Source organism: Myotis lucifugus, unplaced genomic scaffold (assembly GCF_000147115.1).
Source record: "Myotis lucifugus unplaced genomic scaffold, Myoluc2.0 scaffold_178, whole genome shotgun sequence".
Classification (NCBI taxonomy): domain Eukaryota; kingdom Metazoa; phylum Chordata; class Mammalia; order Chiroptera; family Vespertilionidae; genus Myotis; species Myotis lucifugus.
The window spans coordinates 965,766-990,260 of record NW_005871226.1 but is presented as its reverse complement, the minus strand read 5'-3'; the positions used below and the strand labels follow the sequence as shown (position 1 = coordinate 990,260).

The 24,495-nt window shown below is 44.0% G+C and overlaps 1 protein-coding gene and 1 long non-coding RNA gene across 2 annotated transcripts in view; both read right to left on the bottom strand.

The window, feature by feature from the left end:
* Positions 1-2,562: 2,562 nt before the first annotated feature.
* Positions 2,563-5,763, bottom strand: LOC111827509. The gene is made up of 2 exons (XR_002831121.1): positions 5,371-5,763; positions 2,563-4,685 (listed from the first exon to the last, which is right to left on the bottom strand). It is a non-coding gene; the product is annotated as an uncharacterized LOC111827509 (long non-coding RNA).
* Positions 5,764-6,719: 956 nt separating this feature from the next.
* The window catches only part of ATRN (attractin), a 145,714-nt gene continuing 127,938 nt past the window's right edge, over positions 6,720-24,495 (bottom strand). Inside the window, exons 27-30 of the mRNA XM_023760305.1 lie at positions 15,991-16,069; positions 14,155-14,262; positions 9,679-9,793; positions 6,720-6,844 (exon numbers count right to left, since the gene is read on the bottom strand). Coding sequence (XP_023616073.1) covers positions 6,720-6,844; positions 9,679-9,793; positions 14,155-14,262; positions 15,991-16,069 — 427 coding nt within the window. The remainder of the gene's footprint in view (positions 6,845-9,678; positions 9,794-14,154; positions 14,263-15,990; positions 16,070-24,495) is intronic.

Sequence of the window (24,495 nt, the reverse complement as noted above, 5' to 3'; positions counted from 1 at the left end):
AGGCAGGTGCTGGAAGCGTCTCTTGATTTATTGGTGGAAACTTCACGGTTCATGAATGCCCACTGTGGCTTGGAGCCTGCTGTCTAGGGCACAAGGTTGATGTGGAAACTGTTCACTGCCCTTCCCCCACCTTCCCCAACGGAGAGAGGCAGGGCCAGTCTCACAGAACCCGTTCACTGTTACAGGAAGAGTGGATATTAGCAGTGAAACCTCCAGAGAAGCAGGAGGACAGGGCTCTGCAGGGCTTCAGGAGACACCCCCCACCTGGACAGAAACGTGCTAGTGAGTCTGGCACGCATGTGAAGGGAGGCAGAGACATGGCCCCGCCTCGCTGGGCTGCAGGCCTGGGAAGCCCTGAGTTGAAGGATATCTCGGGAAATTGTCCTGCCAGGGACATGTCACTCCACCCAAAGGCGCCTCCAGTCCAAGCCAGAAGATGCAGAGAGGAAAATTAAGATAAGTACACACACAGCAGAACAAAATACACAAACAACCTTACAGACTGAGCCTCAAGGGACTGGGGTTGAGCAAATGAGGAAAGTCCTGGTGTGAGAATGGGCCTGGCCGTGGGGCCGAGCCCCTGCTCCCTGTGCAGCACACTTCATACAGCCGCTGGGATCGTCTGGTCTAGTCTCTTGAGTTGGGGACACAAGACAGAAGAGAATTCTTGCCAGGCATGTTCCACAGCCAGTAATGCTGGGCTGTAGGGTGTCTGTTCAGATGCAACCCGCACAGGTGTGTGGGATTGGGGACTCAGTTGCCAGGAATGATATTGCTGTTGGTGACAGAATTTTCCAAAATGATGACCAGATCTTACTAACATTATGAAGAAAACCAAGTTTGGTCTTCACTTGATTTATACAATAGTTGCATATCTGGAAAACTGACTGTATATTAAACCAGCTCTCAAATACTTTGTGTTTATAATAGGGTTGGATTCTACACAAAAAATAATTAGAAATTGATTTTCACACGTACACAAATATCCAGCAAGATGTCTGAAAATCGAGTGGGATGTGGGTCAGTTCCTTGTTGGATAGGACAGTCCCGCATGCCACAGGATGACCACCTTCTGGCCCACCCACTAAAGCACAGCAATAATCCCATCGCCTCCGCCGATTCCCAAAATGTCCTCTGGAGGGCAACCTTGTGCCAGTTGGAAACCATTGCCCCACAGGACCTGCCTGCCCCAACTCCTACCACTGCTGTTAGAGCCCACTTTGCTTTTACCCACTGGGCATGCTACCACCTCTGGGCCTCCACACCAGCTCCTTCCTTTGTTCAGCCCTCTGCTCAGCTGTCACATCAGAACTGTCCCTCCTCAGCACCACCACGTAAAGTAGCATGCCCCCAGCACTTTCTATTTTTACCTGTCAGAACCATCTGACATTTTACTCATGATCTGTCTCCCCCACTACATTGTAAACGCTGTGAGGGCAGGGATTTTTGTCTGTTTTGTTCACTGTGAGGTCCCTGGTCCCTACATAATGCCTGGCCAGGCAGGACACCCTCATGACCTGCCTGTACAAGGATGAGCATGGCAGACGCACAGCCATCACTGGCCTATGGGGATTTTAAAATCCTGCCAGGCCCTGCCTTGGGGTGGGGGAGGTTTCTGCCCAGGCCCAAATCTGCTCTCTGGGCCACATCTGAGGTGGCCTTGGGTTGTGCCCTCAGACACAGCTTTCACAGCCATCGCCTGCCTGCAGGTGGTTCTGATTAAGCTTCCTCAATAGTCACAGAGTTGGTTGTTTGTTTTCCTTTGTAAAGGTCAGGCTAATGGTTTCTCTGGCAACACAATTCCCTCAAAAAACCTACGCTTTTTATTTTCTGTTTTCCAGCAGGGGTCCCGTGTCCATGACAACATCCCTGGTTGTTTCCTGGACACAGTTCTAAGTTGGCCCAGGCTCCTCCAGCCCCCTTCCCCCAACTCCTAGACCTTGGGCCTCACCCACCCTCCCCGATATGAACCACCGTCCTCCCTTGCGCTGCTTTCTCAGATGTCCTCAACGCTCCCGAGCCTCATCTCATCCTCTGGGCTTTTTCCATTCTGCACCAGGGCAACAAAATGCACTTCTAACCCCATTTTTGAGGGCAGGAGCTGCATAAAGTGGGGCTGGGCATGCAGGAGGCCCACAGACGATACTTTCGATAACTTCATCAAAAACTGAAGACCAATGATGATGCTGGGGCCATGGGGAACGAAACCTATCAGCATACCTGAGATTCAGAAGTTTGAAAAACCTAGAGAGACGTTCAGGAGCCCACGAGGAGACAAAAAGCTGACACCATGGGCAGCTGGCAGGCCCAGCATCAGTGTGGACCGTTCTGCACACCAGTCTCCATGGTCATTTCGAGGGCACACGGGTACTGGGGGACATCAGGAAGTTCCTCCAGTGGCATCGGAGGTGCCCACCTGCTGGTTGTACCCCTTCATCTTCAACTGCCAAGTGCTTCCTCTGAGGCAGCTTGAAATTTGGGAACCATTAAAAATTTTTTTTCCTTAAGGCTCTAATGACCAAATTGTAAAAATAAAAGAAAATTAAAGACAGAACAAAATCCCCCATTTTTACCAGATCTACTTTTATTTCAGAAGGAAGTTTGTAGTATAGTATTTACTTTTGTTTATGTACAAGTTCTTCACATTTGTGTTTAAAATGCAGACCTCCCTTAATTCTCTTGTTCCTGCTTAAATTAGCTGTTATTTTACAATACAAAAAATACCAAAAAATTGCAGTCCTTAAATGTATGTATAGTACCCACAATCCTCAGCAATGAAATAGTTTACAATACTTACTCCATATTTACATGAGTGCAATAAATGCTAAATTATACATATTAACAAACTAAGCTTGAATCTAAACAAACAAAAACGTAAATAACTACAGAACAAAACATTTTCAAAGCCAGAATTAGTTCAATGAAACAGGCTTCACTAGTGTTCAGAATGTTTTGTGCCCAAATTCAGTTACTGGAAGTCACTTCCATTATTGCCTTTAAAAGAGAAGGCGCCAGTTTTCATCTGCTCTCCAGATCGTTTCCCTGCAGGCAAGGGTGTTTATTAGTTTGAACCACTCAGGGACATGTCTCCTGGCGGGCCTAGCTATCTACAAACCATCACCATGACTTCTGAGGCCGAGTTTGGTACACTGGTAAACATTTCGGACTGAGAGCTGGTGCACAGCCGAGGACAGTCCTTCTGCCTTCCTGGGCCTGTTCTCAGGATGGCCAATTCTCACAGAATCCCTAAGGAAAGATCTGGATGATGGGTTTGGGAACTGGATTCTGTTGTAATTCTGGAGCTTCTTTTTCATCGTGGTCACTGCCCTAGCATTAGCTTAGGTTGTTAGTAAGTGCTTAGTGAATATTTGTTGACTGGATGAATGAAACGGAAGGATCGAATGTGTTCATGACAAGGACCACCCCCCCCCCCCCGCCCCCGCCAAGGACGTGAATCATTCCCACCCCTACCCAAATGCAAATGCAGGAGTAAGACTTGCACTGAAGGTAAAATGACTTTTTCTGATGGTGCTCTAGTCTCTTCATTTGCCCCAGATTTTCTGGTGTCTCTAATCTTGCACCTCAGGCCTCACCACAGATATTCCCATGTTTCCCTTTTGCTGCCAGTCCTCGATCCCAAGCTGCTTTTCCTCCGGCATAGCCCAGGGAAGTAGGAGTTGCCTTCTCTCCACACCTCCTCCCACCTTTTGGAGGCGATCCTCAGAGAGAAGCACAGACTTCTGCCTAAGCTGTGTGTATAAGGGAGTAGGAGAGGGCAGGAGGGCAGGGTGTGTGCAGTTCTCCATGGGGAAGCAGGAGCTATGTATCAACTAACCACCCCACTCCCACCTACAGTTTCCAGTACAGTAAACTATGGTCCTTGGAAGTGATCACTAAAAATTTAGACAAAACCACAACAAAATGCAGCCTGGAAAACCCCTTTTCAGAAAATCTGATTCTACATGTATAATCTTTGAACTGAAAGACTTAGAGAAACATTTCTCATGATAAAACTGGCTGTTCTGGCCCCACAGCACCCAGAGGCTGACAGATTGATGCACAATGCTCTTGCTGAGCCAACAATAGTGACAGATTCCCACTGCCTTCGAGTCTCCTCACGTACTGCTGTTTACACGAACTCACTGCCGGCTTCCATGTGTACTGACAGACGACCCGGGTTCTCAGCGTTATCCCATTGGTACCAGATGCATTTGAGCACATCGGCATGATGGGGCGCCCTTTCTGGCTTTGTTATCAGAGCTTCAGGGCCTAACAAGAGGACTTCTCTGAACTTGGATATCCAGTATGTGGCACAAACACACATTGGGTGAAACTCAGATGCCGTAAATTTAATAAAAATACATTTAGATACTTTTCTGTTTTATGTACACTCTGAATGTCTGAACATTCTGGACTACTGTATAGTTATGTACAAGTGCAATATCAAGGTTGTCATGACTACTTTAATTTATGTACAGGCTCTCCTGTGACACGCAGACATCTCTGAAGTTCCAGGTGATGCCCTCTTGGTAACTGGCTCTAAGCGAGTGCCTTCTGTCCTGCCACCCCCTTCCTCTGGCCGAGCCTGGAGAAAGCCGCTTGCTATGGGCTGCACAAGAGAAGCAGTGGGTTCAGCTGCTTCTCCACTGTGGGAGCAGAATTACACTTCATTTGCTCTTTTCTTCCTTTTTAAAACAAAACATTATCTTTTAGGAAAAAATAAATAAAACCAGGTGGCTGTGGGACCAGTGCATGTTCTTTCAAGGCCTGGGACTACTGTGGGGAAGGGACTTCTCTGGACAAGGGCACACGGGGTCCTTAGAACAAACAAGGATGTCCCTTGTGGTAGAATCCTCTGCAGTGCCTCCCTCTTGGCCAATCATAGGTGAAGGGCCATCCATGGCAGGCTCCCCGTGGGTGCGGTGGCCTGGAGTAGGGACATGAGGAGTTCAGAGGTCTTTTCTAGAACCATCTGCTCTTTAACAGTGATGTGAAAATACAGCTTTCTAGAGGCAAGTCTCAAAGTAGAGGTATTTTGTGAACCAGACAGTATTTTATAGTTCAACTTCTTTGAAAACATCTTCCCAGGCCATTCTTCACGGGAGTGGGTTGGTACTGGGGAAGAGATAATACTCCCTCTCTAGGCACTGCATTTAAAGGTGAAATGCCGCAGTTTTTGCTCTTTTGAGTATTTACTTATCCAAACTCACAAACTTGAGCCCTGTTGTCTAGGGGTCCACCCCAGGCTCTGAAGCAGGAGAGGTCTTGGGAGGCTGCTGCATAATGCCAGAGAACAGAGCACCATGGGGACAGCACGATGCCCAGGCAGTGCCCTGGGAGAAAAGCCAGGTCTGTCCCCACCCTGCTTACATTTGGTCACTTTCCATTTGGCGTAGTTTTCCCTTGTCCATTTTTTCCCTGTGCTTTTCATCCTTTTAGTGTTCACTGCCTTCCCCATGGCCACCACCTGGGCCTGGGGAGGAGGAGTGAAGAACACAGCCCCTCCTGGGGGAAAGAGGTCCTTCGCCTGGCGTGCCATCCCAGCCTGCAGCTCGGCGCAGGCTCCAGGAACAGAGTTGCTTTGATCCAGATGCTGTCATGCTCTTTTCTGCTCAGGGGAGACATGTACCACGAGTGAGTCCCTTCTTCTGTGGTGCCCTGGCAGCAGGGGGACACACGGGGATCACGCCTAGTGTCCTTATGTCAACAATAACAACAGGAGCTTTTACAGTTAGGTCATTTCCGCTTTCCTCTCAGTCCTTGCTGCTGCTTTCCTGGCTGCAAAGTACATTTTAGAAAAAAAGCAGATTGCCAATGGGAGCTATTTAAATTCTGTAAGAATGTAATTCTGTAAGAATGTAGGAATGCAATTATGTAAAAACGTAAGCTTACTAACTTTCCAACTGCTAGATCTATTTGTGGGTGTGTGTGTGTGTGTGTGGGAGAGAGAGAGAGAGAGAGAAAGAGAGAGAGAGAGAGAGAGAGAGAGAGAGAGAGAGAGAGAGAGAGAGAGAGAGAGAGATTTCAAATGGATTAAGACCTAAATTAACCAAGTTGCTATAGAAAACTACCTATCACACCAGTTTACATTCTAAGTAACACTGCTGACCTTGACATTTAAAATAGCCCCCTTCTATCTCAGTTTAATATGATTCAAAAGTGACATTAGTTCTCAACTAGAAAAAAAGCTCCCTGGAAGAGAGTTATCTGCCTAAAATGTGCAAGAATAAATAGCACATCTTTTAAAAAAGATAGCAGGTTTCAGATGACAAGTTCATCCATCTAACTAGTTTTGAAAAGACCTTGTTCCAGAACGACTGATGATGCACGTTCACTTGTAAACACAACATCTTTGCTTTTTGCACAGTTGAGACAGTCCCAAGACCAGTTTCCCACAAGTAAACCTGAGTATCATTCCTAGCTCTCTCACTGGCTCCACACTGGCCTCCTCCAGCAACATCTGGATCGTCCCTGGACCTGTAATTAAATCAATTATTCCCTATGCAAAAATAAAAGGTTAGATGCTGGAGCACAGATGGGAGAAACTGTCAAAGAAAGCTTGTGAACATGCAGATGAGTCGATGTTTCCAGTCGGAGGGTTTCCAGTTTTTTGCCCTGCTCCGCTCAGCACAGCGTCTCCTGCCTGCTCCCTCCCTGCAGACTCTAGCACGCCACCTCGCCTCCACTTGCTCACTCACGGAGATTCCCCGGCCCCAGCATCAAATGCAGGTCCCAGGCTGCGCAGGGGGCTGCTGCTTCCGGTTTCTCAGTGCTCCTAACTTCTCTTTGTACAGCACTGGCAGGTGCTGAGAAATGTCCACCAGGGCGCTGGCTACTGCGAGACCTTGGGAGAACCCACAGAGGGAACACATGTTAAGGAGCAGCTTGCTTGTATTTTCAAAAATAAGTTTAAAAATTCTGTTTACATTCCCACAGTACAATAAACAAAGCAATAAAGTATGTAGGGAAGTCTTACTGCACTCTGCCCCTTCCTCCACCCGTCCCCTCGCCAGCTGAGAAACTGTTCTCATTAGTTTGCATATATTCTTTCAGGGTTTAGTTATACAAATACAAATACATATTCTTTACCCCTCCCTTGTTACACAAAAAGGTATAGCCTGCTTTTCAGATCAATCAAGCCAAGTGCTCTGCGTGGTGGTGGGAGCATTTAGTATGATTGCAGACATACTCTAAGCACTAAATTTCTCCTGCTGGTCTCCAAAGGGCGGCCAAGAAAAAGCAGCATCTTTTTAAAAATATGTTTTTAATGATTTCAGAGAGGAAGGGGGAGGGAGAAAGAGATAGAAACATCAATGATGAGAGACAGTCATTGATCGGCTGCCTTCTGCACGCCCCCAACTGGGGATCGAACCCGCAATCTGGGCATGTGTCCCAACTGGGAATCAAACAGTGACCTCCTGGCTCATAGGTTGATGCTCAACCACTGAACCACATCGGCCAGGCAAGCAGCACTCTTTACAATGTAATTCAGATTCATTCCACATGGCCCAGCCAGCACTAGTGATTTTTTAAAAATGTTTTTATTGATTTTAGAGAGAGAGGAAGGGAGAAATAAGATACATCTATGAGAGAGAAACATAGATTGGCTGCCTCCTTCACACACCCTACTGGGGATTGAGCCCACAACCTGGGCATGTACCCTGACTGGGAATCGAACCAGCGACCTCTTGGTGCATGAGACAACACTCAACCAACTGAGCCACACGAGCCAGGCCAGCACTAGTGATTTTTATATCTATACCATGATACGGGTTAGGGCAGACTCTGAAATAAGCAAGGTTCTTTAATCTCCCCGTGCCTCTGTTTCTTCCTTTGTAAATGGGGAATAATAACACAGGGCCTGCATGAGGAGTCAATGAGTGAACTGAAGTATCCTTAGAATGCTGCTTGGCTCATCGCCACCCCCACCTCTGCTTTAGAGACTGGTGGTTCGTCTCCTTTTTGGCTGGTAACCTTTAACTGATCTCATCTGGGAAAAGGCCAGCCCCGGCTCAGCTGGTCAGGAGCCATGCTGGCAGACTTGTTGCTCCACCTCAGAGCCTACAAAATGGGGGGAAAGGAGAGGGGGTGGTTTTTAAGTGCCAGGTTTAGTGCCTGGAATTCAGTGGAGAATCCAGTAACAACTGTTAACCAAAGGCAGAGCCAGGTGCTCTGGGAGTCCGTGGATACCCTCTAAAATGGGGGGTAGAGAATGAATGGGGTCTCAAGCAGTGGGTGGGCCTTCATCAGGAGTTCAGAGGGGTGGTAGGGCACATCAGGAAGAGTTTGGGGCAGAAAAGGCCGCAGTGTTGCAAGTCTGTCATCTCCTCCCCACCCTAGCCAGCACCTTGCCATCAGGGAGAACCGTCCAATGTGGTGGCAGAAGACACAGCCCCAGAGTCTTCAGGTCAACGGGTCATCCTGCCCTCAACATGGGCAAGTTAGGGGCTCAACTCACAGAAACCCCCAGGTGAGGGCAAATCAAGCGGTCCCCATGAAGTGAAGGCAGAAACCCTGGCCTGGCCATGCCCAGCGGCCTCCCTTTGTGAGGACACCCCAGGCGCAGACCATCTGAAAGCTGAGCGGGAGGCTCTGCTGGTTATGCTCGGGGCTGTGGAGCTCAGGGCCTGGGCAAGGATTCTGCTCACACTTTCCTCAGAGGCTTTTTTTTTAGTGGAGGCAACCCTGACCCCAAGAATCATCTCAACCGAAAGTGGTCTCAAACATTCATATTGTCTGAGGCATCCCTCCAAAGTACTCCATGGTTAATCAAGATACTTCAAAACTATACTCCATCTTTCCTTCATGTTCAATAATAAGACAATTTTATCCAAATTATGATCCATGTATTTGATGGAATAGTATAAAAGAGATTGGTAAAAGATTATGTAGTAAGATGTTAAAATGTTTATGAAAGTTATATGAAAAAAAGAGAATGAAAATAAGAATGACACAAACATTTCAACTAAATTGCTGGAAGGAAACAACAGAACAGTGAAAATGCGTGTTGGAGAGGAGAAACTTCCTTTAAATTGTTATAATTGCTGTTTGTGCCTTATATTTAAAACAGAGTGAAAAATGCCCTGGCCAGGTAGTTGGTTAGAGTGTCATCCTGATACGCAAAGGTTGTACGTTTGATCCCTGGTCAGGGCACATACATGAAGCAACCAAAGAATGCATAAAAATGTTTGGAACAAAATGATATTCCTCTCTCTAAAATAAATCAATTAAAAATGTATAAAACACAGTGAAAAAGCAAATGAAATGCAATAGTTCTGGAAATACCAATTTGGAAATCACCAGCTTGGAGGAGCCATGAGAGTAGGTAAGATGACAGAGTAAGAATGGAGGAAGAGGAAGCACGCCTACATTTAGGGGCAGAGGAAGGAGAGACAGGAAAGGAGCAGCAAAGCCGAGGAGGGCAGACACACTGTAGGCAAAGGAAGGTGTGGTAGGAAGCATCAATATCACTGGGAAGCTGGCGCAGTGAGGGGAGTTCTGGACTTTCCCCTGGGAAGGACCTCAGGAAAGACAGTGAAGGAAATCCGGTGACGATTTATCGGTGAGGGAGTTATCTCACCGAATCCTCATAACACCATGAGGCAGGAACTAGTCACATTTATACCCCAGTTCTCTGTAAAAGGGAAGGATTCCTCGCTGACCTTCTGGTCTACTCACCGGACTGCCCGGGAGGAGGGATTCCACCAAGGCCTCGAGGGAGCCTCACAAATGCAGACAGGACAGCAGCTTTGTAGTAAAAACATGGCTCCAGGGCAATGGGTTTGGGAACAGCCTGGTGGAAGAAAAAGAATTAGCTAGAGTGGTGTTTCTCAAGCTTTAGCTCTGCAGCCTTCAAATGTGATTTTGTAAAGATGCCCTCTGTATTAGTTCCTGTTGGTGTGGAACAAATTATAAACTTAGTTGCTTAAAACAACACATCCAGCCCTAACCGGTTTGGCTCAGTGGATAGAGCGTCAGCCTGTGGACTGAAGGGTCCCAGGTTCGATTCTGGTCAAGGGCATGTACCTTGGTTGCGGGCACATCCCCGGTAGGGGGCATGCAGGAGGCAGCTGATCAATGTTTCTAACTATCCCTCTCCCTTCCTCTCTGTAAAAAATCAATAAGATATATTTAAAGCACACACACACAAAAAAACAACACATCTGTTATCTCAGTTTTGTGGGTCAGAAGTTCAGACAAGCTCTGTAGGGTCTTCTGCTTAGGGATAGAAGACTATCCAGTTCTGGAAAATTCTTAGCTTTTATCTGACAAGAGTCTCAGCTCTTATCTTCACAAGGAGGAAGTCAAGTATGGCTGGGCTCTACTCTTATCTCATGTTCTGGGGCAGAACCTGCTTCAAAACTCATTCAGGTGCTGGCAGAGTCCAGTTCCTTGTGGCTGTAGGTCTGAGGGTCTCACTTCCTTGCTAGCTGTCAGCCAGGGGCCACTCTCTTCTCTTGCATTCCTGCTCATATGGCCTGTCCAGCTTCAAACCAGTGATGATCCATCAAGTCCTTACCATGTTCCCTCTGTGCCACCAGCCAGAGAAAACTTTCCCCATAGCTTAAGGTCAATTACCTTGGGACTTTTATTACTTCTGCAAAATCCCTTCATATCAGTCCCTAGCTTGACTAACTAACCACGAGACAGGAATCTTGGAGACTATCTTTAGAACCCTGCCCACTATACTCCCAAATATGTCAGCAATCTCTTCAGTTTGGTTGAAAAAATAATTTCCAGAACCGCCCTGGTTGTGGCACAGGGAAATGACTGGATGGGTGAAGTGGTGAAACCAGTTATGAGCAATTACAATAATCCAGGTACAAGATGACAATGGCCTAGATCAAGGTGGTAGGTCACAGTGGTCAGGGAATATTTTTAAAGATAAAGCCAAAAAGACCTGCTGACAAACTGGCTGTCCAATGAGAATGAGAGCGAGGATGAGTCACGGACGATTCCAGGAGTTTTGGCCTGAGCAAATAGGATGATGGAGGTGATGTATCCTGAGTTCAGGAACATATACCAGAGCAGCAGGTGTGGGAAACACTACATACAGTTCAGTTTTAGACGTGTTAAATTTGAGATACCTGTTAAGACATCCACGTGGGGACACTGAGTAAGCAATCTGATACATGAGTTGGAGGTTCATGGGAGAGATGTGAGGGGAGAGCTCATAGTGTTTAAATCCATGATGAGTAAGATCACTGCTATGGTCTGAATGTTTGCGTACTCCCAAAATTCATGTTAAATTGTAATGCCCAATGTGATGGTATTTTGAGATGGGAACTTTGGGAGATAAATAGTCATGAGGACTGAGTTATCATTAATGGAATGAGTGCCCTTAGAACAGAGACCCCAGAGAGCTCCTCATCCCTTGTACCATGTATAGGTTTCAGCTAGAAGGTGCCATATATGAACCAGAAAGTGGGCTTTCAGAAGACAGTGAACCTTCTAGCACTTTGATCTGCACTTCCAGTCTCCAGAACTGTGAGAAATAAATTTCTGTTATTTATAAGCCACCCAGTCTCTGGCATTTTGTTATAGCAGCCAAACAGACTAAGACAATCACCAAAGGAATAAGTGTAAAAGATGTGAGAAGAGACTCAAAGACTGAGCCTGATGTACATCATTGTTAAAAGGTGTTGGGGAGCTGAAGAGGGTTGAATAAAGAACAGCGAGCAAAAACAGCCATAGGGTGAGTGTGTGGTGTCCTGAAAGGAAAGTTAAGAAAGTGTTCTAAGGATTAAGCAACTGTGTTATATGCTGCCAACATATGATATATGGTTTTGTTCAGTACTTTAGGTTTGTCTATTCTTTTTAATCCCACCAATTATTACTATTTCATCAGGACAATGTTTGCTTAGATTTATGCACATGCTTACCCTTTTATTTACTCGCTATTCCTTATTATTCCATCCTCCTGGGGTAATTTTCCTTCTTTCTAGCATATTCTTTAGACATTTCTTTTGTACAGGTCTGTCTATTGGGGGCAAACTCTGTTTTTTCTTCTAGTCAGAAGATATCTTCAATTTATCCCTGTTCTTGGAACATAACTTCTGGCCATGCTATTCTAGGTTGGCAGTTCTCTTTCAGTACTTTGACTATATTCTTCCACTCTCTTCTGGCTTCAGGTGCCACTAGTGAGAAGTCAGCTGTCACTCTGTCACTCCTTTGTAGGTGATATTTTCTTGTTTTCCCATTTCTTTGTTAATGCAGTAAAATACACATAACATAACATTTACCATCTTAATTATTTTTAGTTGTACAGTTCAGTGATATTAAGTACATTCCTATTGTTGTGCAACCATTATCATCAACCATCTCCAGAACTGTTTTCATCTTGTAAAACTGAAACTCTATAAGCATCAAACAGTAACTCCCCATCCCTCCTCCCATCCCAGCCCCTGACGACCACCATTCTACTTTCTGTCTCTATGAATTTGACTACTTGAGGTACTTCATACAAGTGGACTCATACAGTATTTGTCCTTTGTGACTGGCTTATTTCACTTAGCATAATGTCCTCAAGGTTCACCTATGTTGTAGCATTTGTCAGAATTCCTCTTTTTTAAGGCTGAATAATATTCCATTGCATGTATATACCATGTTCTGTTTATCCATTCATCTGTTAATGGACATTTGGGTTGCTTTTATCTTTTAGCTACTGTGAATAATGGTTCTATGAACATGGGTATACAAATATGTATTTGTCACCCTGCTTTCAATTCTTTTTGGGTATATACCTAGAAGTGGAATTGCTGGATTATATGATCGTTCTATTTTATTTTATAAAAAATCAATACTGTTTTCACAGTGGCTGCATTGTTTTTATATTCCCAACGTGCACAAGGGTTTTAATTTTCTCCACATTGTAGTGATCTATTTTTGCTCTGGCTTATTTTAAGAAGTTCTCTTAAAAAAATGTTCTCTTTGTCTTTGGAGTTCTATAGTTCCAGTATGATAAATCCAATTGTACTATTCTTTCTCTTCTGTCTTCCCTTTGCTTTCTTTCCTTAATCCTGCTTGTGATATGTTTTGCTTCTGAAATCTGTATATTCATGACCTCTATCATTCTGGAAAATTCTGTTATTATCTCTTTGACTATTGCTTTCCTCTATTCATTTGTTTTGGGACTCTGATAATATATATGTTAGATCTTTTCATTCTATCCCCTATATTCTTGTTATCTGTCATATTTTCCATTTCCTTGTCTCCTGTTCTACATTCTATGTAATTTCTTCAGATTCATCTTCCAGTTCAAAAGCTCTGTCCTCATTTGTGTCTGATGTGCTGTTTGACATGTAAACTGAGTTATTTAAAAAATTTCTACTACTATACTTTCCATTTCTAACAGTTACATTTGGTTGTTTTTCAGATCTGCTTGGCCATTCTTGACTCTCATGGCTTCCTCATCGTTATGATTCCATCTTTTATTTCTTTAAACATTTCATACATAGCTGTATGATATCCTTTAGCTATCAATTCAGACATTTGAAGTCCTGTCTAAATCCACCTGCTGACTCTTATTCATGAAATGTGTCTCTCTTGTCTGTGGGAATCATTTTAGGTTCTGGTTTTGGTTCATGACTTGTCCTTTCTTGGAAAAGGAAAAGGAGAATGGTCCCTGAAAATAACACCTACTTCCTGTGAGCTCAGTCATGTTTTAATAGTATATTTTATGCAGGATATTTGGCTGTTTTACTAATGTATCTGAAATATTTCATCATCTTGTTAAAAGAGAAATTTCTTTTACGTTCCTCATCAGTTTTGGGGGAAGGAGTCAGAAATATTTACTTTACACAGTATTCATAGTGAATTATGATTCTGTCCCTTTAAAAACAAATCCCTCCAAATACTTATAAAGAACAATGGTTCAATTTAGCTTTTTTCAAGTTTTAAAATATTATGCCATAGAATATTAGACAAATCATTTATATTTTAAAATCCCTTAAACATGAGACTGCTTAGTGACATGAATCAAAGACTGGAAAACAAAAGCAAAAGAATACAACTTTGGTGTGCTGGCTTATTGTAAAAAAGAGAGAAGAATACAAGAGGCAACACATTGAAGTTCTCTCTCACTCAGGTTCCCCCAACTCAGAAGCATGAATTTTGACAAATTAAGTTATAGGGATTTTGTAATCACATTCTCACCTTTATAGTTCCCCCAATAAGATCAGGAGGCTCTTCATCTGTTTCCAAGGCAACATTTACAGAGGCAAAGGGACGACTGGCCATCTGCTGCATCTCTCGCAGAAGTTGCTGATGAGTAAAACAGCAAGCATTACTGCAATGAGTACTGAGGGGATTTTATTAGAGAATACTGCATAATTAAAATATCCCATCCTCCCTGATTCAAACAAATAAAACCCCACATTTTTAAAATAGTCAGGGAAAGTTGGGCAGAGACCATGTACTAGTTAACACTAGGAATTATTAAATCCTGTTGGATGTGGTAACAGCATTGTCATTATATTATAGAAAAAATCCTTATTGTTTATATATATACACTTTAGTATGGATGTAATGTCACAATACCTGCTGTTAAATACATAAATGATATAGCCCTATTTCATATGTATATATTTATTTATTTATTTATTTATATTTGGTTAATCCTCACCTGAGGACGTTTTCCCATTGATTTTTAGAAAGAGTGGAAGGGAGGGTGAGAGACAGAGAGAGAAACATCAATGTGAGAGAGACACATGGATTGGTTGCCTCCCCCATGCACCGACCAGGGTGGGACTCAAACCTGCAACTCAGGTATGTGCCCTTGACCAGGAATTGAACCTACAACCTTGGTGTATCAGGACAATACTCTACTTGACTGAGCTACCTGGCCAAGGATGATTTAGGACTCTTAAACTTCCCATCATATCCTCTGCTCTGGAACAGTTTATATGTTTTGAAAATAATTTTCATAAGTATCTATGGAGGAATAGAATATTAGTATCTCCATGAACTCATCTTAAAATAGAAATTCCTTGGGTCTAATGACCTTTGTGGAGAGAGTAATATTTTGACAAGTTTTCAATTCCTTCTTCCCTGGTTACTAGTTTATTGTGGCTCTTACTTTTTTCTTACTCCATTTGGATGACTTGTATTTTTTCAGAACATTGTACAATTCATTGGGATTTTAAGATATCCTAGTAACAGAGCTATTAAAGAATCCTCTGAATATGTTACCCACTGATTTTTAAAATAATAAAGAGGATGCAACATTTATCTCTATGATAACATTACCTTTACATGGGTCAGAAAAAGTGTCATGCCCCCAGGAAGAGGCCCATATTCTGGAACCTATCTCAACCCTATTATAGACACTAATGTTCTATGATCAATGCTGAGTGCTTGTGAATTTTGGTTTTAGATACTCCCATTCTCTTCCAAATCTTGCTTATAGATCAATTTTTATATAGAAAAAGGCACAACTACATACAGAAAACAAAGCACATGTAAGGTGAGGTCTCAGTGCATTTTCATAAGCAACAATGCAATAGACCTGATGACCAGAAGGCAGAGTATTAACAAGTGAAAGTTACAATAAACAAAGTTCTTATGTTGTAATTTTTAATGAAGTGTATTTATTTGATTTGTCTACTGTAAATATTTGTTTGACTTCTTACTTTTGTAACGGAGCTCTGGAAATAAATCAAGCTTCATAAAAAAATAAAATTCAAGCAAAAATTTAATTAGATACACATTTATCCTTCCTTGAAATATGAGAAATTCTTAGATCTCCAGGATTGGTAGGATGGGTAAAACTGGCACCTGTTTAAGTCAATACTAGAGTTTCCTTTTAGAAAGCTGAGACCATGTGGGACAGAATTAATGACACTTTATATAGCAGTAACTGGAGTCCTCTGGCCATCCGTGAATATGTCCATCAATTATCACAAAATAGCTAATGCTGACTTGTTTAAGAAAAATGTGTAGAAAGGAACAGCTCTTACAAGGATTCATTAATCTTTATCCACTGAGGCTTACCTCTCTGCGCCTGGAGGCCCAACAACTTTGTTTGATCTTCCAAACCACAGCAGCCACCAGGAGCAAAGAGAGGAAACAACTGTGAGAAAGGAAAGTACCAAATTATTATCCCAGCCCCCAGAATCAGCACCATTGTCTCCATATTCCAGGCCAGACAGGGAAACAATCCCCCAAATACCACCCCAAGCTCCTCTCTGATGAGTAATCACAACCATGTTCCGGTTCATAGGAAAGCAAAGTGTGAGGGGCTTCAATAAGCTGAGCTTCAGACCTTTTAGACTGTACAGTCCCCACCAGGTGCTCGGAGAGACCCTGACCTCCTACTGGACCTTTAATGGAATGGCTTATCCCAAATAAGGAAAATAATTCTAACAAAATTATGACAGACAATAAGTATGCTATTTAATAAAAATTAATAAATGTTCACTGTAAGGTATAAAAATAGGAGAGAAGTTAATTTTTAAAATAACTTCTTATAAGGAGGAAGTAAATATAGAAGAAACAAACTTATGTGTAATAATATATATTCAATTATATTTTTACAAAGTAAATGCATACATTTTTGTAAAGTAAAATGATCATTCTCAAGCTAACAACTTTCTTAAAAGTACTAGGAGAGACTAACTTCCAGTGGTCATGTAACTGCAGGTAATTTGTCCTCCCAATTGTAAACCAGGCACTCAATGGTTTGAAAAGCTACTGTGATAGCAGAGAACTAACTTCTGATGAAAGGATTAAGGAGCTGAACAAATACACCACTAAAGTAATTGCTAAAGTAATTTAAAAACTGGTATTCTTCCAGCTGGTGTGGCTCAGTGCTTGAACATGGACCCAGGATCCAAGAGGTCACCGATTTGATTTCCAGGCAGGGCATATGCTCTGATTGCAGGCTTGATCCCCAGTAGGGGACCTGCAGGAGGCAGCTGATCAATGATGTTTCTATCTCTCTATCCCTCCCCCTTCCCCTCTCTCTAAAAAAATAAAATAAAAAGTAAAATCAATAAAACATATTAAAAACAACAACACCGGTGTTTTCACTCACTAACTTGTAAAAGGGCTTGCTACTGAGTTTTGTTCCAGAGTGTTATACACAGACATGACGGCTCTTGGCCCGTGCCACCAGGTACCCGCTTGCTGAGCTTGGTGTTTGCAGGATGGGGTTGGTTTCGTGAAAAGCAGCCTCAGTGCACCCAAGTACCGACCCCAAGGCAGACCTCTCAGGCTGGCTGGAAAAGGGCACTCTAATATGTTAGGATGATTGAACTTTGGCCTTTTCACAAAAAGAAACTTCAAAGTTCTGACATCTCACCACTTTCCCAAGATGCACAAGCATGGAGACCCCTCCGGGGTAACCTAACAGAAAGTAAGGGGCCCCGGAGTCATCACCCAGGGGAGAGCCTTCAATTCCTTGTCTGCTGGTCCTCTTGACTGTCCTGACACTGCTGGTCCTTCCTCCTCCCTGACAGTCTGTTTTCCTTTTTGTATAAATACTTTACTGGGCCAGGTCCTGCCCTAGGCTCTTGGAATACATTGACAAATAGAACAAAAGCCCACTGTTCCCATGGAGTTTACATTCCAGGATGTGGAGACAAACAGTAAATAACACAGAAAAAAAAAACAACATAAAAGAGCATGTCAGAAGGTAGGAAATGCTACAGAAAGAAATGATGATAGGGTAAGGGGATTCAGAGTGCCAGTGGCATTCTAAAGCAGAATGGTCACATGAGCCTTACTTCTTGAGAAGGTGATATGTGAGCAAAGATTTGGAGGAGGTGTGGGAGATGGAGTCATCAGCATGCATATGGCATTGGAAGTAATCAATCTGGATGAAGTCACCAAGGGATTGCATACAAATATATAAGAATGTCCTAGGGGACATCCGTACATTGAAAATTTGGGGAGAAAAGAAAGAAGCAATAAGAGTCTGAGAAGAGTAACTTCAGTCTTTTTTGGTTTCCCCGCATAATATTGTTTTTATTCTAACATAAACACAGGGAGGCAGCAAATCCACATGGAAGGGATGAAGCAAATGAGAACAGCACCTAAGTTGGTCAAGACACTGTTCATGCAGCTGAGTACAGGGCTGGCGTCTGCAGTGAGGACCCCAGTGTCACTACAGAACCACTGGGAGGGCAGCCCCGTGGACACTCAGAAGGCCCCTTTCCCCCCAAGCCTGAGGCTTCTGTCTTCAATGCCAACCAGTTGAAAACATCAACAACCCGGTGCCTTCCACCTGTTCCAGCTTTCAGAAGTGACACAAACAGCATATCAACATATAGTGATTGTCCCTCAAAGCTGATACATGTATGATTTCTTCTAGGGTAATACCAACAATGAAGAATTGACTAGCTATTTCAATAAAGGTGGCGCTTGCCAATACTCCTCCCTTCTTTTTTCCTACCACTAACTTGGCTACAGATGGGGCTGCGACTCAGTGTTCATCCTACTACAGTCTCTTTTATCAATGTTTTTCTACATTTTTCAATACAAATGTAATTTAAAGAAACGTATCATGAAAAATTTCAAACACAGAAACAGAACAATCTAGTGAATTCCTACATGCCCATTACTTAATCTTGACAATATTAACATGTTGCCAATGTCATTCAAAGATCATTCTTAAAGAAGTGTATTTCTTTCAATACTAGGTCACTGACCCAGGCTAAGTGTCCCTTACTTCCTGTCAGCTCTGTACCTAAGGAGAAGCCCAGAATCCTTCAGCCTTTTTGTTCTGTACCTGCCCCTGTCTATCAGAGGCTTATACTGTCTAACAGAGGCTGAGACTTCTCAAAAATCCTGGTCAACTTGTTCTGGGAAAATATTTTCTTCCTCATGCTCATGAAAAGGACTCTATTCTTAGCTAAAAGCTCACTATTCCTAGTTCTTAAACAAAATCCTGAAAAAACAAAGTCTGGATTCTTTCCCAGAAGGGAGAAGTGATGAAAACACCACCAGTGGTCCCTGATCAATGCTGATGGTGATCACCAGCAGTGACTAATCCTCACTGGGTTAGTACTTGACAGCAGGGTCATCTCATGAGCACACCTGCTAATTTAAGTTACTGAGTTAGCACAGCCTCTGTATCCCCTTAAATGCAGGCCATCAACCAGCACCACTGGCTTTTCTCCCTCAGAGAAGTTAGTGACTATGGTTCCTTATAAATGCACTTTTCCTAAAGGTCTAGTTTACTTTCCACATATATTTGAGCCTAGGTGCAGAGGTGTGTGTGTGTGTGTGTATGTGTGTGTGTGTGTGTGTGTGTGTGTGTGTGTGTGTGTGTGTGTGTAGGGGTGAACAAAAGATAGTGTCCTGCTCTGTTGAAGCTTAGAGTCTAACTGAGGACACAGATCTTAAGAAAGAAAAAAATTATGAGAAGTACCATGATGAAAAATAATATGGTTGTGTGGGAAAGAAGATCAAGGGCAGACAATTTAGTTTGGGGGTTCCAGGATAGAATCTTGGAGGAAATGACACAGTGCACGATTTGAAAGATAAGTACGGCATAATAAACAGCTTTACTTGTAATAACCCAAACTGGAAACAACTCAATGTCCATCAAGGGTAAACAGATAAGCAAATTGTGGTTTATATTTACATATAATATTACTCAGCATTAAAAAGAAGGGAGTTATATTTTTATTTGAAATCTTTAAAAAATACATCTTTACTAGTTTTAGGTAAGAAGCAATTATACAAATCAGAAGGGTATTATAAAAGTCTTTCTGAGTCTGAACGACCTATTTTCTATAACAGGTCTGTTGAGATGTAATTCAGTAGCATCTTTTATAGGCTAACTAGAGGCCTGGTGCATGAAATTCATGCACAGGTAGGGTCCCTAGGCCTGGCCAGCAATCAGGGCCGACCAGGGCCTTCTGGCTGCCGGCTGGGGCCCTTCCTTCATTCCACGCCACCCCCTGGTGGTCAGCGCAAGTCACAGTGAGCGATCGAACTCCCAAGGGGACAATTTGCATATTAGGCCTTTATATAGAGAGACGATGGTGACTCATGAGAGGAAAGGACCTAAATTGCTTCAGGATGGAGGAGGCTGGTTGCCAGAAAAAACAATCATGTGATTTGGGGTTGGAACCTCAGGGGAGGAGAGAGGGGCAGAAGACTGAGTTCAATCACTAAAGACCAGTAATTTCATCAATCATGCCTATGTAACACAAACTTGAAAAAAACAAATGTGGAATGAGGTTTGGGAGCTGGTGGGCCAGTGAAGAGACTGATGTGCTGGGAGGCTGTCATGACCAGATAGGGCATGGAAACTCTGTCTTCTCCTCCCACCCCCATCCCTTGCCTATACATCTCTTCCATTTGGCTGTTCCTGAGTTGTATTCTTTATAATAATACTGTAATTTTAAGCACAGTGCTTTCCTGAATCATTTTAGAAAATTATCAAATCTAAGGGGAGTGTTCATCGGAACCCTCAAATTAGTAGTTGGCCAGGCAGAAGTGGGGGTAGAGTGGGGACCCATTTGTAGTTGATATCTGAAGTGGGGGCAGTCTTGTCAGACCGAGCCTTTCACCCAGGGGGTCTGCGCTAACTCCAGGTAGTGCCAAAACCAAAATGAATTGCAGGACACCTAGTTGGTGTCAGACAATTGGTTGTTGTTGGGAAAAACCAAGCAATGAATAAAAGTACAGGTGAAGGGTAGGGAGAAGTGTGTTCTAGAAAGAAGGAATAACATTTTCATATGCTGGGAGGCAGAAAAGAACCTGGTGCTTTTGAAGAAATATAAGGTGACAATGTAGTGGGAACACAGAGGGCAGCATAAAATAAATAAAAAGAGGCCATTTCACACAGGACCCTGGTGTTTATTTTAAAATATAACATCAATGATGAGAGAATCATTGATCAGCTTCCTCCTGCACGCCCCCTACTGGGAATCAATCCCACAACCCCGAGCATGTGCCCTGACCGGGAATCGAACCATTACCTCCTGGTTCACAGGTTGACACTCAACCACTGAGCACACCAGCCAGACCTGGTGTTTATTTTAGATACAATGGGAAGCCACTGGATATGAGATAAGTAGACCCAAACTCATGATTTTAAAGGTCTCCTCTGGGATTTTTATGGATTGTAGAGGGCCAAAACCAACTGAAATGGTCAGGTGAGCTTGTGATGGTTAGGACTAGGGTAGGAGTGGAGGTGGAGCAGACTGACGTTGTAAATGTTGCAATGTGGTGAGAGACTAACTTTTGTGTTGTGTTTTGTTTTTTTAATCCCCACCTGAGGATATTTTTCCATTGATTTTTAGAGAGAGTGGAAGAGAGAGAGAAAGACAGAAATATCGATGTGAAAGAAACACATCAATTGGTTGCCTCATGCATGAGCCCAGACCAGGGCCCGAGCCAGGGAGGAGCATGCAACCAAGATTATGTGCCCTTAATCGGAATCGAACCTGGGATCCTTCAGGCCAATGCTCTACCCACTGAGCAAACCAACTAAGGTGGGAGTGCCTTTAGGATGTAAAGGGAGAGCAGGGGCTTAGAACTGGCAGTACGATGTTGCAACTAGTGATGGGGAGAAGACTGGAGAAGAAGGATCAGAAAGTTCACTTCTGGGCATGTTATGCTAACTTTGGGGATGGCAGAGTTCAATTAGAGAACACAGAATGGGAAGATGGCCAGGCTCCGGCTCCGGAAGAATATCAACAGTGAGAGGTTGAACAGAACAGGTTGTTCAGGAAGGGAGGCCAAGAAGGAGTGGCCTCAGGGCAGAATGGGATCCCAGAGGGCATGAAGAGTCTCACAAAAGGGTGATCAGTTGGACACCTTTAAATTTGGCAAAAGAGATGTGCTAACTGCCCTCAATAACAACAATTTAGCTGGGATTGGGGATAGAGGACATTGGAAAGGGCTAAAAAGTAAAAAAATGGGCTCCAAGCCCAGAGTCAATAGATATGAGAAGGAAGGGGGCTCCAAGGAAGAGTCCCCATTTCTGCCTGTGCTGAGCAATGGAAGACAGCAGCTAAGGCAGTGAGCTCTGGTCCTGAGGCTGGAGAAGCCATTCAGAAGACAAACTAACAGTACATCCCACCCAGGAGCACATTCTGCCTCCACACTCACTGGAGGCTGTGACAGACAGAAACAGCATTCACACACAGGCAATGTGGAATCTTCCACACAACCAAAAATCAGACATTGGGAGGAAAACCAACAGTGTGAAAGAGTGGCACCAAACAACACATAAAAGAAAAAAAATCCAAAATCTGAGGAGACAAAGTAAGACTTCAAAATAAAATATTAATCTCACAAATGAATATGAAAGGAAACTGCATTCACAAAATCAAAACAGGTTATAAGAAAAATGTATTAGAAAAGCATGAAAAACATTAAAAATGAATTGGAAATAAAAGAAATGAATGCAACTCTGGATTAAATTAACAAACTGGAAAATATTGCTGAGGAGCTCACCTAGAATGCAGGGCAAAAGGAAAAATCAGGGTTCAGTTAAGAAATATAGAGCAGACACAGAATCCCTTCATTCATCTAACAGAGAATTCCACAATTCAAGCAAATAGAATTAGAGACAGGAAGCAGTGCACCAGGAGCAGCAGGCGGAAGGGTCCTCGGGCAGACATCTCCAAGGGAAACAAACTAAGAGAGTGCCTTGCCTGGTGGTATTTGACCAAACTGAGAGTCTTTTCAGTTCTGTCAGAGTACAGGATAAATTAGAAGTAGCTACATAGAAAACCAAACAATTAAAAAACAAATTCAGAGTGATCCCCCATCCAAGAAATGGGGATGTATACTTAGAGTTCAATTCATCTGTGAACAACACAGAATATATCCTACCTAATAATAGACAAACATGGTAATTAACCGTACCTCTGACACACTTCCCATTGGCTAATCAGGGCGATATGCAAATTAACTGCCAGCCAAGATGGCGGCCGGCAGCCAGGCAGCTGAAGTGAACAGGAGGCTTGCTTGCTCCAGTGATGGAGGAAGCCAAGGTTCCCCGCCCGCCGCTGCAGGCCCCTGAGCTGCACTCTAAGAAACAATGTTGCAATTATAGAAGCTAAACAAACCCCAGAAACCTGCTTTCAGCCAGCCAGGCCTCAGAGCTGGAGCTGCAACAGTGTTTCAATTATAGAAGCCAAACAAACCCAGATACCTGCTTTCAGCAGCTGAGATCTCAGAGCTGGAGCCGAGCCTCAGAGCTAAAGCCGGTTCTCAGTTCCAGTGACAGCCATAGAAGGTAAATAAATCCCAGAATAAAAGAAAAAAAGGAGAGGTTGGGAGCTTCAGTCACCCGCCAGCCTGAAAATGGCCCTTAGCCCCTCACCCAGACTGGCCAGGCACCCCAGTGGGGACCCCCACCCTGAAGGGGGTGTGACCAGCTGCAAACAGCCATCAGCCCCTCATCCAGGCTGGCCAGGCACCCAAGCGGGACCCCCACTCTGATCCGGGACACCCTTCAGGGCAAACCAGCCGGCCCCCACCCGTGCACCAGGCCTCTATCCAATATAGTAAAAGGGTAATATGCAAACTGACCCTAACAGCAGAAGAACTGGGAATGACTGGTCACTATGACACAAACTGACCACCAGGGGGCAGACGCTCAATGCAGGAGCTGCCCTCTGGTGGTCAGTGCGCTCTCACATGGGAGGAGCTCTGCTCAGCCACAAGCCAAGCTGATGGCTGCCAGTACAGCGGTGGTGGTGGGAGCCTCTCCTGCCTCCTCAGCAGCACTAAGGATGTCTGACTGCAGTTTAGGCCTGCTCCCCGCTGGCAAGTGGACATCCCCCGAGGGTTGCCGGGCTGCCAGAGGGATGTCTGATTGCCATCTTAGGCCCAATCCCCCGGGGAGCGGGCCTAAGCCAGCAGGTGGTCATCCCCCGAGGGGTCCCAGACTGCGAGAGGGCACAGGTCGGGCTGAGGGACCCACCTGAGTGCACAAATTTTTGTGCACCTGGCCTCTAGTTTAAGTATATTAAAATCAATTTTTTAAAATGAGAAAATGAATTTTAAAGGTGGGGACATGACTGGGTCAGGCAAAATCCTGCTACATAAAAGTGAATTTTATGTTTGTGCCACAGGGTCAGAATGGTTGGCTGAAAAGGGCCCACTGCCTGCAGTGAGCAGGTACAGAGTGCCCGTTACGACAGTCCAGGGCCTGTGTGGCATGAGCCCGGGGAGCCAGGGCCATGTGGAGAATGCAGCTAGGGCTGGTCTGCAGGAAAGTCACTTCAGAAGTGGCTTTATAGTGGGTGAGACACCTACTCTACAGAGGTCTTGACCAAGAGGGGCATTTACCTGCTTGGTATCTCTCCTGGCTTGTCAGTCAGCTTTCTGTGCACCAGCTTCATGTAGTGGTTCATTGAGAACTGGGGCCCTACCAAGAAGGCTCCATAGAAGTAGGAGAAACCAGCAACTTCCAGCAGGGAAGGGATACCTCGTATGGCATATTTCTGTTGCTCAGAGGACAAGGAACTCTATGCCGAGAAGAGAAGGAATGGTTCAGGATAGCCTTGAATCTACCTGCAAGAGCCG